Below are 14,485 nucleotides of genomic sequence, written 5' to 3' on the forward strand. Positions count from 1 at the left end.
TATTCTCAAAAAAATAAAGAATATTGGGAACATTAAGAAAAACCAAGTAGTTATAAATAATAACCAACTGAAATTTTTAGGTAAGAAAGAAATAATTTTTGAAACAAAGAACACAGTGGATTGGTTAAGCAGCAGAAGAAATACAGTTAGAAAACCAGTTAGTGACTAGGTCGTTAAGTCAAGGATCCCTCAAAAAAGACACAGAAAGGGATAAAAGGATAGAAAAAAGATGGATGAACAATTAAAATACACAGAAAATGTAAGTTTAAATATCCATCTAAAAAAATTCCAGAATGAGAGAAAAAGTAAATGAGGTAAGAAGGGGGAGGGAGAACAGTATCTTAAGAAATAATTATCAAATATTTCCTAGACTTAAAGATATACAACCTCAAACTGAATTGACTCAGATTAAATCTAAACAAATGTTTTAGTACAATTTAGGAACAAAGTCAAGAGAAAATGTGAAAGCTTCCAGGGTGGAAAAAGATCAAAGAAGAACAAAAATCAGACTCATATCAACAACTACAGAAATAAGAAAACAATGGATTATTACCGTCAAATGTCTTAAGGGAAAATGACCTTTGGACATAATATTTTATAGCCAACTAAACAATTGTGTAAAGAGCTTAAATGTTTAAACTATTTAAATAAGATAACCTGTGGGACATTTAATATCTCAAAAGTCAACCACACAAAGCCCTCTTTGAAAGCACTCTCAGAAAAAGTAATCCAGCATACAGAATAAACGAAAAGATAACCAACAACTTATGAAATAAGACTGAGAAAATAACTCTAAAGTGTGTTACTTCACTGACTTATCATATACAATATCTGTAACAATCTGTGACCAAAATCCTAGACAAGAAGTGTGGCTATTTGGTTAGGTGGTTTGGGGAGGGCCATACAGACAGACAGATGACATATAAAAGGCAAGTGAGGTGAGTGAGACTGTTCTAAGATACTAGGGGTAGAAGGTAGAAAAGGAGGGGGAAAAAAGAAACCATGATAAACACAAAATTATCACAGAAATAAATTCTAATAAAGCAGTAATTATAAATACATAAATCAACTAAGTTACCCATCAAAAAGCAGATTTATTCTTTTTAAAAATGATGCATTAGTGTGTTGTCTAAGACAGACATTTAAAATAAAAGGAGAAAAAAAAACACACAAATCAAATATTAACCAAAAAGACAGTGGGATAAGAATTTTAAAAAGAAACAAAAGTAAAACTTTATCCCAAATCATCTTAAGGGAAAAATAGTATTACATATGATTTTTTTAAAAAACACAGTTTAAAATTCGTAACAATCATGAACTCATTAACACTTAGCAATATAGTATTGAAATATTTTGAACAAATTAAAGAACTACAAAATATAACAACATATTAACTAGAATATATAATAAAAATATCTCAAAACTGAGACTGATCAGATAAAAAACTACGCAAAAATATAGAACATTAAAGCTTAAAATAATAGCTATATGTCAGAAACACCATACCAAGAAAACCTAGAATATACTTTCTTGTTGAACTTATAAGGAACAGTCATGAAAAATTTACCATGTATTGTAGGCCACAAAAAGTCTCAATAAAGGCTGAGAAAATCAAAAATCATGAAGTTTCACTCCTACGACCTCCATTATCGAAGTATAAGTTACATTTCTTAAGTACTTAAAGAGTATAAATAAAAATCAAACTATTTTTCAGCAAAATAAAGAGAAGTTTAAAGAATAATCTGGTGATCAAGGGGACAGCAGAAAGGGAGACACTTGGCAAAAAGTCTTTTAAGACTAAACTTTAAGAAGAAAGCTTTAAAAATGATCTTGATTGCAGACCCTTTAGCTCTGTTTTCTAACAGTTAAGGAGAAGAAATAAACCTTTACAGGGTAAAGTAGAAGTTGCATTGCAGAGAGGTGAATTCTTACATCTCTGCCCTCTTACACGCAAAGCTTACTTCACCATTCTGTAATAAATAGCATACTATTTATGCAATTCCATTTAAGAAAATGTTTCAAACCAGGGTTCCAATGGTTCCTGAACCATACACAGTATCAATGAAAACTACATCTTCATCCAGGTAGACTGAAAAAGACAGTACCCAGATGTCCCTAAATATTCTTTTCACCAACTCTCTAGCAAGCTTATTCTCTAAAGTCCAAAATAATTACTAAAGATACTGACCAAAGCACTAAAAATTCAAAGATACATTTAAAAAGTAGGAATAGAAGAGGGTTATTGTGTTCAAATGTTCAACCACACAGAAAGCTCATATCAACTGACAAAAACTAAAAGAGAATTCAGCAGCGTTGCCCAAGAGGTGTCAATATTTAAAAATCAACAGTATCCCTCTATATCACCAAAAATAACTAGGAAATGGAAAGTAAGGTAACATCCACAAGAGTAACCAAAAGTATAAATATCTTAGAGTTAAACTAAGGAAAACGCATGAGGCCTTAAAAGATAAACATTTTAAATATCATTAAAGGACTTAAGATCTAAGTAGAAATATTAACATTACTAGGTGGAATGACAACACTGCCTCACTCATTCACTCCAAATTAGTCATTTCTTAGATGAAGACAAGGTTCCACAACATCATATAGCTACTGTACTCTATTGCCAGACCATGGATCTTAAAAGCCCTGTAACTCAAGAATCAGGGTCCCTCCCCCCAACTCTGACATAAGGCTTTACTAGATTTTCTGCTAGAATGCAATGGGCAACAGGGACTCACCTGACTGCTACTGTTCCTGTCTCCGTGAGTTTTCCCAGTGAATGCTGCTCTAGAAAGCCTGATGTGCCTGACCATTCTACCTTGTTTGTAAGATAGATACACATATATACATAAATATATTAAATATATTTATATAAAAATTTAACTCCATAAAAAATAAACTAGGATTCATCAAAGAAAATAAAAACTTTTGCAGCCATCAGTACTATCTGAAGTCTAAAGATAAATGCTAATTTCACCTCTCAAATGATAAACATATTTTAATGTATATTTAATATTTTTAAAAATTCTAACCTGCAATGTTTTCAAGCGTTTAGTAACAGGTAACTCATCTACTTCCAGAATAAAAGCTTCTACTGCCACATACAGCTTCTGTTGCACTTCATTTCTTTTGGCAATCAAAACAGTCCCTTCATTCTGGAGGAAGTAAAAAAGAACAACCAACTTTAATTTATAATTTAACACACTGACCTCTATGAAAAAGACTAATCACTTAAAATTAGTAAAATTTAACATTACATTCTCCAAATACAGTAACATTTAGGACGAACACATCTCTCCTTAGATCACCAAACTGACAAAGAACTTTCTTTTCCTTAATTCGAATTAAGATTTAAATTCATTAATCCTGCTCCACTGATCTTTATTTTTTCCAATTATATCTGCGGCAACAAAATTTTTGCTTTTCTTAAGGAAATTATACAGGTGCCTATTATTAATTACACACTGCCTCCTTCCTAGTTCCATCCCACCCTCAATTCCTTCAGCTACTTATTCTTCAAGATTCAGTTAATCTCCACCAGGATAAAATCTCCAATTCACCCGAGAAGCTATGTTTGGAAATAGATACGAGAGATATTCAAGAATCCTATGCATTATCTCTACTACAGTACTTACCAAACTATATTAGAATTATCATGTATCCATCCCATACCCAAGGAAGACAGAGAGACAGGACCATGTCTTAACAAATTTGTGCCTCCACTACCTATAACAGCATCTGACACATACACTTAAGAGCTTGAATTTTAGAATATTCTTTTTTGGGTAAGCTTGACTAGACCACTTCATAACTAATTATAAAGACAAAAGAAAAGAATCTCTTTCACCAAAAGTACACATGGCAATCAAGTTAAGTAACTATGCAAAATATTCATAAATGAAAATAAAAACACTAAGATCCAAATTAAGTACAATAAGGAAAATAAAATGACAGATTTACTTGAGTGACAATTATGACTCTGTATTTATCCAATAATCTACTCTTCTATCTGTCAAATAAACTTTAGGGCAGTGAAGCCTAAATTAAGTCCTAAAAGATCAGCAGTAGCAAACATAAGTATTTGCTTTTTAAAAAAAATCACATTTGTTCTACTGGAATACCAAGTCCTAGAGATACATTAAGCCCCCTCCCTCTTTGTCCTGAATCACTTTCCTATGCTCAAAAGACAAAAAAAAAAAAAGTTAAAAAAGCAGTTCTTTTTCATCTTTTAATCCTATGACATGAAAATACATGATGAAGTCATGATGAAGTTGGCAGTACAGTTTAAATGGAAATAGAATGCACTTTGTAATCAGACATACCTGGGTTCAAATTCCAACTAACATTTAGAACTATGTAATCAATCTTGAGCAATTTCCTTAAACCCTGGGGGCCTCAGTTTCCTGAGGAGCAAAAATGCCCATTTTAAAAGTTAGTATAAGAAAAAATTTATAAAGTACCTGTAATGTTGCCTGTGTTTCACCGAGATCCAAAAATTATTACTTCTGTCAATTTTTTCCTTCCATAAACAGAAGCAACCAGTTAAGGTCTAATATGTAAAGTAACTCAAACCTAATACCTTCTCCAAATTAAACATTCCTGGCATTTCCGAAGGCTAGCTAACCTGTTTACTTTTCTCATTCAGAACCAGTTAGGCTGCCAGCTTGCCAACGTAGGTATGAAGAGGGTATAAGACTTTCAAGATACAATCCCCAGAGACAGAAATCACCAATACTTAAGATGGGACAACTCCAAACACAAGTATAGTGCTCCAAGGTACTAAAAAAAGCTATGACTGATGTGCCAAATATCTTTATATGAAAAATAAGATGCTCTACTGAGTTCATACAAAAAATAAAGAAAATTCCAAGAAGAGATAAATACACTTGTACCTACATTAATAAAGAATTCACATGAAATATTCCATTCTTTATGCCCCTCGCCAACGTACAAATCATCTCCTCTCAAAAATGGATGACTTAGATAGCATTCAATAGTAAGACAGAGTCCTATACTGCAGCACAAAACACCCTACTAAGACCAGAAGACAAGATCCACATTAGCAGGTGTGGGAGCCACCCTGGTTTACAAGACTTATGCCCCTTGAAAGCTATAAAGCATAGCTTCCAGGGCCCCTCAAGGGGTATGCTCAGCTCAGTCGAGATGCAAATTACCAAATCAGGGGTTTTATTTACCTAAACAATGTTGCCAGTAACATGATTGAAATGTCATTTTATCAAATTACCAAGGAAACAGAGAGGTCAAATTCTCATGCAAAAGGGGAAAAAGAATTTATTAACCCTTTATCCAAAATCACTACTTATCTACCCAACCTTTCTTACAAGGCAATAAAAGAAATCAAGTTATTAATATGAAGACACTGTAAAAGTTGAAGATTTCATATAAAGTATTGTTACAATATCTGCAGTCCTACTTTCTTGAAAGATAGTATCTCCTTATGTTTAACAGATAAAAATTATAAGAGAGAAAAATTCTTGACCCACCATATTCTGACAAGTTTGAATCTTCTCCTGAGCCAGACTGTATTCTGCCCAAATTAGCTCTAATTCATTCAAAGAAGCTGGGGTAGTAAAGCAGTCTTCTTCCAACACTTGTATAGCATTTGAAAGGTCATTTCCAAAACGAACGCTGATATTGACACGTCTATTTTTTTTTAAATAGCAAAAAGGAAAAGATCAAGAAATTTTAAGATGGTATGAGAAAAAAATTACATTTAGATAGTAATGGTCTAAACTTACTATTTACAACACTGACTATGAAGAAGTACTTTTTAAAATTATATAAACTCATAAATAACTTTGATACAAACTTTTAATTAAAAATATATTTGGGAAAAAAATTAAATTTTTTTCCAAAATCCTTTATATAAAAAGACAATTCAAAAGTCTGCAGAGTGCGGAGGGATATAGCTCAGAGTTAGAGTGCATGCATGCATGAGATCCTGGCTTCAAACCCCAGTATCTCCATTTAAAAAAAAAGGTAGGGAAAAAAAAGCCTGCAGAATTTAAAAATGGTATCAAATTAGATTTGTAAATACTTCTTTAAAATTTTGATACTTAAGCCAATCTTGCTTACCAAGTCCTTGTACCCTAATAAAAGCAAACTAATATCTGCAGAATTTTTAAAAAAAAATCCAAAAAACAAAGCAATCAGAAAGGTCAACTAGCAAAACCAACAAGGCCCATTATATTCTTTTTTCGAGCTTCCAACTAGACTGTCACCATTCTAGTAGTGCATTATTTCCTCAAATATCAATTAAAATAAATTCAACTGTTTTGATCCAAAGTCTTTCTCACAGCTTTGCCAGTGTAGTCACTTGGATTTTTGGTAGGGCATTAAAAGCTGATTAAGTTCTAGAGAGACCAAGTTACTCAAACTATTTAGAGATTTATAAACCAGATGCCAACTGACAGATTTATACTGGAGAACATAAATTTCCACTGGACGAAAAACCAACATGCAGTATTAATTCAGGACATCTTCTTAGTGTTTCAAAGTCTGTGAGAAAATGAATTACTGGCTTAAGTTGTATATATAGCACAAAAAAAGAACCAGGTTGTTTTGAGAACTATTTTTTCCACATTCCAGAAAAGGGTGAAAAATTATCCCTAACCAACAATAAAGCAATCCTCTATAAAGTAAAATACCTACATCATTCATATACAGAGTCTGAGATATGCTGAATAAACTCTGCACAAGGCTTGCTAACCAATTTCTTCTCTTCTGACTCCACGACGATCACTTTTCTTCTAACCCTATGAAAATGACTTTTTCTTTAGACAGAGTATAAGTAATCTAGATCACTGAAATCTTTATAGTTTTAGTACAAGCCTGAAAATAACCCAAGCAAAGCAACAGGACACAGTAGTTTCCCATTAAACTACCACTTAGAAGTTGTGTTGATTTTTTTATTTCATTCTCATAGATGACTTTAGGACACTATCATTCCACATAGTGACAACAGAACACCGACAAAAACACTATAAATAAATTTGTCTCAGGAGTAACTATTTTTAGTTTCCCTCTTTAAAGTAATAAAAATACAAATATTGAATTTCAAAGCAAAAATAGTAGGCATATAAACAAAGCATCAACTGATTAGCATATGTTTTAAACAATCCTTCTCAAAAATATGCTGTTACCTACCTAATTTCTTTCAATAGTTCAACCTTAGCTGCCAGATTTTTCATTCTGGTACCTACATGAGTCTTCAGAGTGCTCTCTAAATGTTTAGTCAAATCCATCATAGTTGCTTTCTCTTGCTGAAACAAAGAACAAATACATCTTAGACCCAAATAGGAAACTAAATTTCTACTGTTATTTAAATGATTTTTAGGCATAATTAAAATTTTAGAGGTAAAAAAATAATAGGCCACAGGATGACAAACACTGATTTCCCTATTAGATGGGGTCTGAAAAAGGTCATCTATTCCAGTCTTATGCCTTCACACAGATTAGACACTCTTATAGTTCATCCTAATAAGAAGCCAAATAAAAATAAAATTACATATATTATACGTCTTAATTCTTAGATTTTAAAAAGACAAATAGAAGATTCCCTCAGAAACCAAATAATTATCAATGAGAATTTGTTTTCTGATAAAGTCTGATGTCATTCTGCATTATGAAAGAATCTAAAACATCATTTCCTTGACCCAAGCTACATTAAACTCTCTGATTCTGAGTGGTACCTCAAGATATGTCTAGTATAATTATCCAAAACAGTATATAGAGCAGTAAGATAGATAAAGACGTATTAATTTTATTCCAATTGTACTACAAATTGGGTATTACATAGTTAAACACAGAACATTTACTCAACATTTAAACAACATGCTCTCCAGTGTTCACATTCTCTCCAATCCTTCAGTTAAATAAAAAGACAGAGCTAATGTATTCTTACTAATAGTAAGTGTATTAGCTATCAGTAAGTTACAGTTGGGAATCCTCATGGCCTTCTGCTCCCATTTGCTGAGTAGGACAACCATGAAGCAGCAGTTATGTTTGTTCTTAAATCTATTTCTATCCACTGTAATTGCTATGATAATTACTCCAAAAGTTATATAAATCTAAGAAACAGAAGTAGGAAAACAAATCACTGAATCTTTGAAAATGTGTTTAATGCTCTGCAAAGTCTCCATAAAAGCAAATTTTTAATACAAATTGCTAATGGATTACATGTGGATGAGAACTACAAAATACTAAGGAAAAGAATCATTCAAATCTAAAAGAACTAAAAAAAAAATCTAAAAGAACTGTCAGCTTATATTTTTTCTCAAATATCTTGAACTTATTAATCCACTTGTTAAAAAAAAAAAAGCTGGAAATCAGATGACAAAAATTAGCACGGTTTTTAAGACAAGAATAAGACAAACAGAAAAGATGGCAAACTTGAATCCAACCACATCAATAATTATTTTAACTGAAAATTAGCTAAACACTCCAATTAAAAGATACTGAAAGATTATCAATCTGGATGAAAAAGCTTCGACTCAACTATATGCTGCTTATAAGAAACACTTATTAGATACATAAAGACAGATAAAAACTGAAGGATGAAAAATATATACCAGGCAAACATTGCTATATTAATATCAGGCAATGTGGACTTCAGTACAGGCAGCATTCTCAGCAACAAACAGGGATATTTCATAAAGACAAATGAGTCAATTCATCAAGAAGACACAATTCTAAATGTGTATGCACCTAGTAACAAAGCTTCAAAATCACAAAGTAAAACCTGACAGAATAAAAGGAAGAAACAGACAAAAGCACAATAACATTTGGAGATTTTAACACTCTTCCCTCCATAACTGACAGAACAAGTAAACAGAAAATCAGTCACAATACTAAAGTCTTGAACACTATCAACTAGTTTGACCTAACACTTATAAAGCATTCCACTCAACAACTGTAGTATACACATAATTTTTAAAAGTACATGGAACATTTCCAAAGACTAAACAAAATGCTGGGTAATAAAACAAATATAAGTAAATGTAAAAGGACTGAAACCATACTGAGTATGCTCTCTGATAACAAGAAAATTAAATATCAGTAACAAAAATATACTGGGGGGAAAATCTCCAAATATGTGGAAATTAGGCAACACACTTCTAAACAGCTCATGATTTAAAAAAAAAAATCACAAGGGAATTTTTTTAAATGTTTGATTGAATAATAAAAACAACATATCAAAATTTGTGGACTACAAATAAAGTGGTGCTGAAAGGGATTTATCTTTAAACGATAAAAGAATAAAGAATAAAAACAATGATATGAATAAAAACATAAATAAAACAATGATATGAATTTCCATCTAAAGGAGCTAGAAGAACTAATTAAACTTTAAAGAAGGAAATATAACAATAAGTAAAGGAATCAATAAAGTAGAAAATAGACAAACAATAAAGAAAAAAAATCAACAAAACCAAAAAACAGTTCTTTGAAAACATTAAGAACTTCCAGTTTCCAGCCCAGTTATGTTAAGAAGAAAAGTCACCAGTCAGTTCATCCTAACGATAAGTAAAAAGTTAAACAAACTGAAAAATCAACAACTCTTCTTAGATCTTTTGGAGAGACAAAACAGGCAAATAAAGGCAAATCATAACTTACTGAAGCAGCAACCCCCATACTATCAGGGAACTGGTCTGGAGTAAGAGAACCACAACTGTAATTGACAGATTGGTAAAGGTTCAGTGTGAACAACACTGAAAGTTAAAAACTCCAAGGGGACCCCATCATCAGGATGCCCCCACATTTCTGAGTTTTATCCTCCTGGATCTCTACCAGGTCTTCACAGTAAATATAAAAGAAAAATCCCCTCAAGCTTCCAGCAGGGGTAGCAAAGAGGAACCATTCTGAAATATGCCAGAACATTCTATACTTAACAAGATCTGCCCTCAGGGGAAACTAAACAGAGCCTAACCTGCTAGAGTTTTATCCCTGCCTAACTAACTTGAGGGAAAGGAAAAATCGAAATCCAGCCCACTTTTGCCATTCTGTCCTTTCTAAAGGGAGTGGGGGAAAATGAAAGGCATGTGTGAAATTCAGTCTAAAGGCATAGGTTTACTAAAAGACTGTGACCTTTCTTAGTCTTTCAGGACTATAAGACACTTCTCCTTTCCCCACACCTAATCACATTATTAAAGTCCTATTTATAGCAGTTCCTTTTACCCAGTACATCATGCCCAGCTATCAAGGAAAATTATAAGACATGTTAAAAGACAAAAAACACAGTTGGAAGAGACAAAGCAAACATCAGATTCAGATATGGCAGGAATGCTAGGACTATCAGACCAGAAATTTAAAACATATGATAAATATGCTAAGGGGTCTAATAAGTAAAGCAGACAGCATGCAAGAACATACAGGCAATGTAAGCAGAGAAAGAAATTCTAAGAAACAAACAAAAAGAAATGCCAGAGATCAAAAACACTGTAGACAGAAATGAAAAATGCTTCTGATCAGGATACTAGATATAGCTGAGGAAAGAATCTCTATAATCCATGATACATGAATCCATGTATTCACAGAAAGACTTGTACAAGAATATTCACAGTGGCTTTATTCATAAGGGCCAAACAATGGAAACAATCTCAATGCCCATGAACAGGAGAATGAGTAAATAAACTGGTATACTGATAGAGAATGGAATACCACTTGGCAATAAAAATGAACAAACAAGATGAACATGCTTTAAGTGAATGAAGCTAAACAAAACACAATATAAATTAGAGTATTATTCCATTTATATGAAGTACAGGACCAGGAAAACAAAATTATGGTTACATAAATGAGAATAGTGGATTCCCTAGGTGGGGAGAGGGAGAGAGAGGACAGGCTGGAAAGAAGCACCAAGGAACTTTCTGGGGTTGAAGGATATGCTTTACATCTTGGACAGGTAAAGTAGATGGCCTGAATCCATCTATTCTCTTCATACAAGGGGACCAGGACACCCATATAGAAAAAAAAAAAAAAAAGGCAGGTGACTAGTCTAATTTCCTTGTCAATTAAATCTCAAAACAAAACAAAAACAAAAACAAAAAAAAGACTGTTTTCTAAGAGGAAGAGACCTTATCCCTGAAGTGCCCTTACCAGTATGTCCCTGGCTAAAGGATCAGTTATAATGGATAGAACCCAAGATTATGGATTTATTATCCCCAAAGAATGTCACATATGAATTTAAAGATTGGAGACTGAGATTGAGTTTAATTTTCAATGGTCAATGACTTAACCAGGCCGATGGAATGAAACCTTGATTTTAAAAAAACTCAGAATGATGCGGTTTGGGAGAGCTTCCAGACTGGTGAATAAATTCATGTACTGGGAGAGTGGCAGGCCAAGAGACCTCCCTATCCCTTTCCCCACCTCCATCCCCATCATAACTTCCTCTATGGGGGGGATTTTACTTGACTGTCCCTGAATTATATCCTTTATAATAAAACACTAACCATAGTAAGTATAGTACTTTCCTGAGTTCTGTGAGCTGTTTCAGTGAATTTCTGAATTGAGGGCAGAGGATAGGGGTGGGTCATAGGAACCCTCAATTTTATAGTCAGCCAGGCAGAAGTAGGGTAGCCTGGCACCTGATTGTGGCTGGTGTCTGAGGTGGGTCAAGTCCTATGAGACTAAGTCCCTAATTTGTGGAGTCTGCAATAACTCCCAGTATTTAGTGTCAAAAATTAATTGTAAGGCATCCAGTTGGTGTTAGAGAACTGAAGAAGTAGTGCTAGGATAACATATTTGGTGTCAGAAAAAACGACATACTTGAAAACCACACAGTATTCTTGAGGGGAAAAAAAATGCCCTGAATCTGAGCAAACCTTGAGATCTAACTACCATAAAAGGAAATACATGGAGATAAAGGAGCCTGTTAAGCAACACAAGATGCAAGTTAAGCAATTTATGTATGGGCCTAACTGGGATTCTGATTCCAAGAAACCAACCCAAAAAGGACATTCATGAAATAATATGGGAAATCTGAATATTGACTGTATATTAAATGATATTAAGGAATTATTAATTATTAGGTATAACAGCATTATGGTTATGTCTTTTTTTGAAGTTCTTTTCTATTAGAGATACATACTAAAGTATATACAGTAAAATATTATGAATGGGATTTGTTTTAAAATGACTCAGGAGATACAGATTTAAAATAAAGATAGCCCATATATTTAATAATTGTGAAAACTGGGTGATGAATATGTAGGAATCTCTCTTTTAAAAAGGTTTAAAATTTTCCACAGTTAAAAGTTTTTTAAAGAACATAAAAGGAAATCCAACTGTGAAATTATTACTCACAAACATCCAATGAACTTCAAAGATGGTTAGTTTGTAGTGTAAGAAAAAATTTCACCTATAAATAAATATAAAGAAAGAAGGAGAGAATGAAGAGTGGGGAGAGGAAGGGAAGGAAAGGAAAGGAGACAGAAACTTAAACAAACAAGAGCAAGCGAATGTACAGATTTCCTAGTTGGTCATTCTTTACCTTAAGCCATTGAACGTATCATACCTGTAGCTCCTGGGCAGTCTGTTCTACTTTCAATTCCAATGCCATATACCTTTCAAGAAGAACCTCTTTCTCTGTTTTAAGCTTTTCATTTTCTTCAATCAATTTCTGGTCCTGCTTAATTTTTGCCAGGCTGACATTAGACCCTAAATTAAAGTCACCAACAGCCAAGTTTTCCCTATCAAAAACAAATTCACTCATTTTAAAAACCAAACTATGTAAGGAAGACAGAGATCAAAATCCAAAATTATCTTGGGGTTTTTATACTATAATGTATTTTAAAGTTAATTTTGAAAACTAATCTAAAACCTTTACCTAGTTCAATATTTTAAAATATTTTTTAAAATATTTTAATGCAAACTAGATTTTATAACTGAAGTCATACTTCAAAAACAATGCCCCCAAATCTCAAAGAAACCATATTCCAATATCCTCATAGCAATATAACTCCAGCAAATACAGCAAAAAGCACTTCAGTATCAGTTTCTTCCAATCCCTCCTCCCCACCACCATATGACACAGCTTAGTTCCTAAAGCACTGATAAGACCCCAACAAATAGCTATATCATCCAAGACATGGCATCATGGCCTGGATGATGATAATACAGTAGTATGTGAATGATTTGGTACTTTTAAACATCAAACGTGGCTTTCTGATTCAAGTCTGTTATTTGAAATTACCTAAAAAGTGAACACCTTTTGTAATAATCAAATTTCATCACAATAAGTTTTCACAGGAAGAAAAAAGAGCCTCTCTTTCGTTAAAAAGGAAATGTAATTCCCTAAAACTCATTAAAATATTCTTAAAGCCATGGAAAAAAACTTCAACGCTTATCTGAAATTCTGGTTCTGCCTGAATAATTTAGATTTAGGAGTAGATTTTTATTCTTGATAAATGTATTCTAAAGAGTTGAAATGAAGAGTTTGTATGTGAATTTTAAACAATTCAGGAATGAGTCTTCTTTCAAAATGGCTTTTAATTAAAAGATTTCTGCTAAAGCAGAGAGGAATACATGTTAAAGAAAAATAGAAATAATCACTATCATCCCTTAAAATTAATGACATAGTTGGAGGACTCAAAAACATCAGCCCTGATTTCTACTATGACAAGGGCTTCTACCATAAATAAGAAATAAAGTAAGACTAAAAATCCCACCAGTCTTACTTTGGAAATGTCATATGATTTCCTGTAACATTTTCATTCTTCAAGTCAAGAGCCAACTTCCCACTTAAGCGTCCCTTTGGCCTGCTGAAGGCTGACTGGTTTGATCTATGTCCCCACAAGGGAATGGGACTTTTGAGGTTCCTGAGGACAAGTGGACCAGGATCTGATTTTTTTTCCTCAGAGATGTTAGTACTGGAAGTGAGTTTGCATTTTTCTGCAAATCCTTTCTTAGCCACCTCTTCCCCTATATCCACACTGCCATACTCAGCCTGAGCAATAACTGTTCCATCTTGATAAGTTGCTTTAATTCTCATTTTTATCTCCTTTTCAAAAATCAAGCTCCCCAAAAAGGTTCTGCCCTAAGAAAGACAGGAAAAATGAAGACATAAACCAGCCACACCAACATGTTCCTCTTCACTCATTTTATTTCTCCCCAGTTCTTTCAACAATCATACTTCTTCATTCTAAAATCTCAATAAAAGTGGTCTTACCTTGTTGTTGGCTAAATGCAAACATACTTCTGCATGTGTAGGACTACATTCCAATTACATACTTGCTAAAATCCTTTCCAGAAGTACAGCTAATACCTGTATAGGGGCCATATTTATAAATTCTAAAACATGTACAATTACATACCCTAGAAAAATTATTTTAAACCAAGAAGATTGTGCTGACCATTTTGGCCCCAACTAACTAAATATAAAGGTGTCTTGAGGAGCTACAGTACATAAAAATGAATTCTGCTATCTAGAAAAGGTGCTCAAATTCAATAAAACTTTAGA

The 14,485-nt window shown here is 33.0% G+C and overlaps 1 protein-coding gene across 1 annotated transcript in view; it reads right to left on the reverse strand.

The window, feature by feature from the left end:
* Positions 1-14,211, reverse strand: part of STK31 (serine/threonine kinase 31) — a 46,872-nt gene extending 32,661 nt beyond the window's left edge. The window contains 5 exon segments of the mRNA XM_010968626.3: positions 3,036-3,158; positions 5,508-5,667; positions 7,171-7,286; positions 12,542-12,716; positions 13,704-14,211. Of these exon segments, the coding sequence (XP_010966928.3) occupies positions 3,036-3,158; positions 5,508-5,667; positions 7,171-7,286; positions 12,542-12,716; positions 13,704-14,017 (888 nt within the window). The 5' untranslated portion in view covers positions 14,018-14,211.
* Positions 14,212-14,485: the final 274 nt, after the last annotated feature.

The sequence above is a fragment of the Camelus bactrianus genome, chromosome 7 (genome assembly GCF_048773025.1).
Source record: "Camelus bactrianus isolate YW-2024 breed Bactrian camel chromosome 7, ASM4877302v1, whole genome shotgun sequence".
Taxonomy (NCBI): Eukaryota; Metazoa; Chordata; class Mammalia; order Artiodactyla; family Camelidae; genus Camelus; species Camelus bactrianus.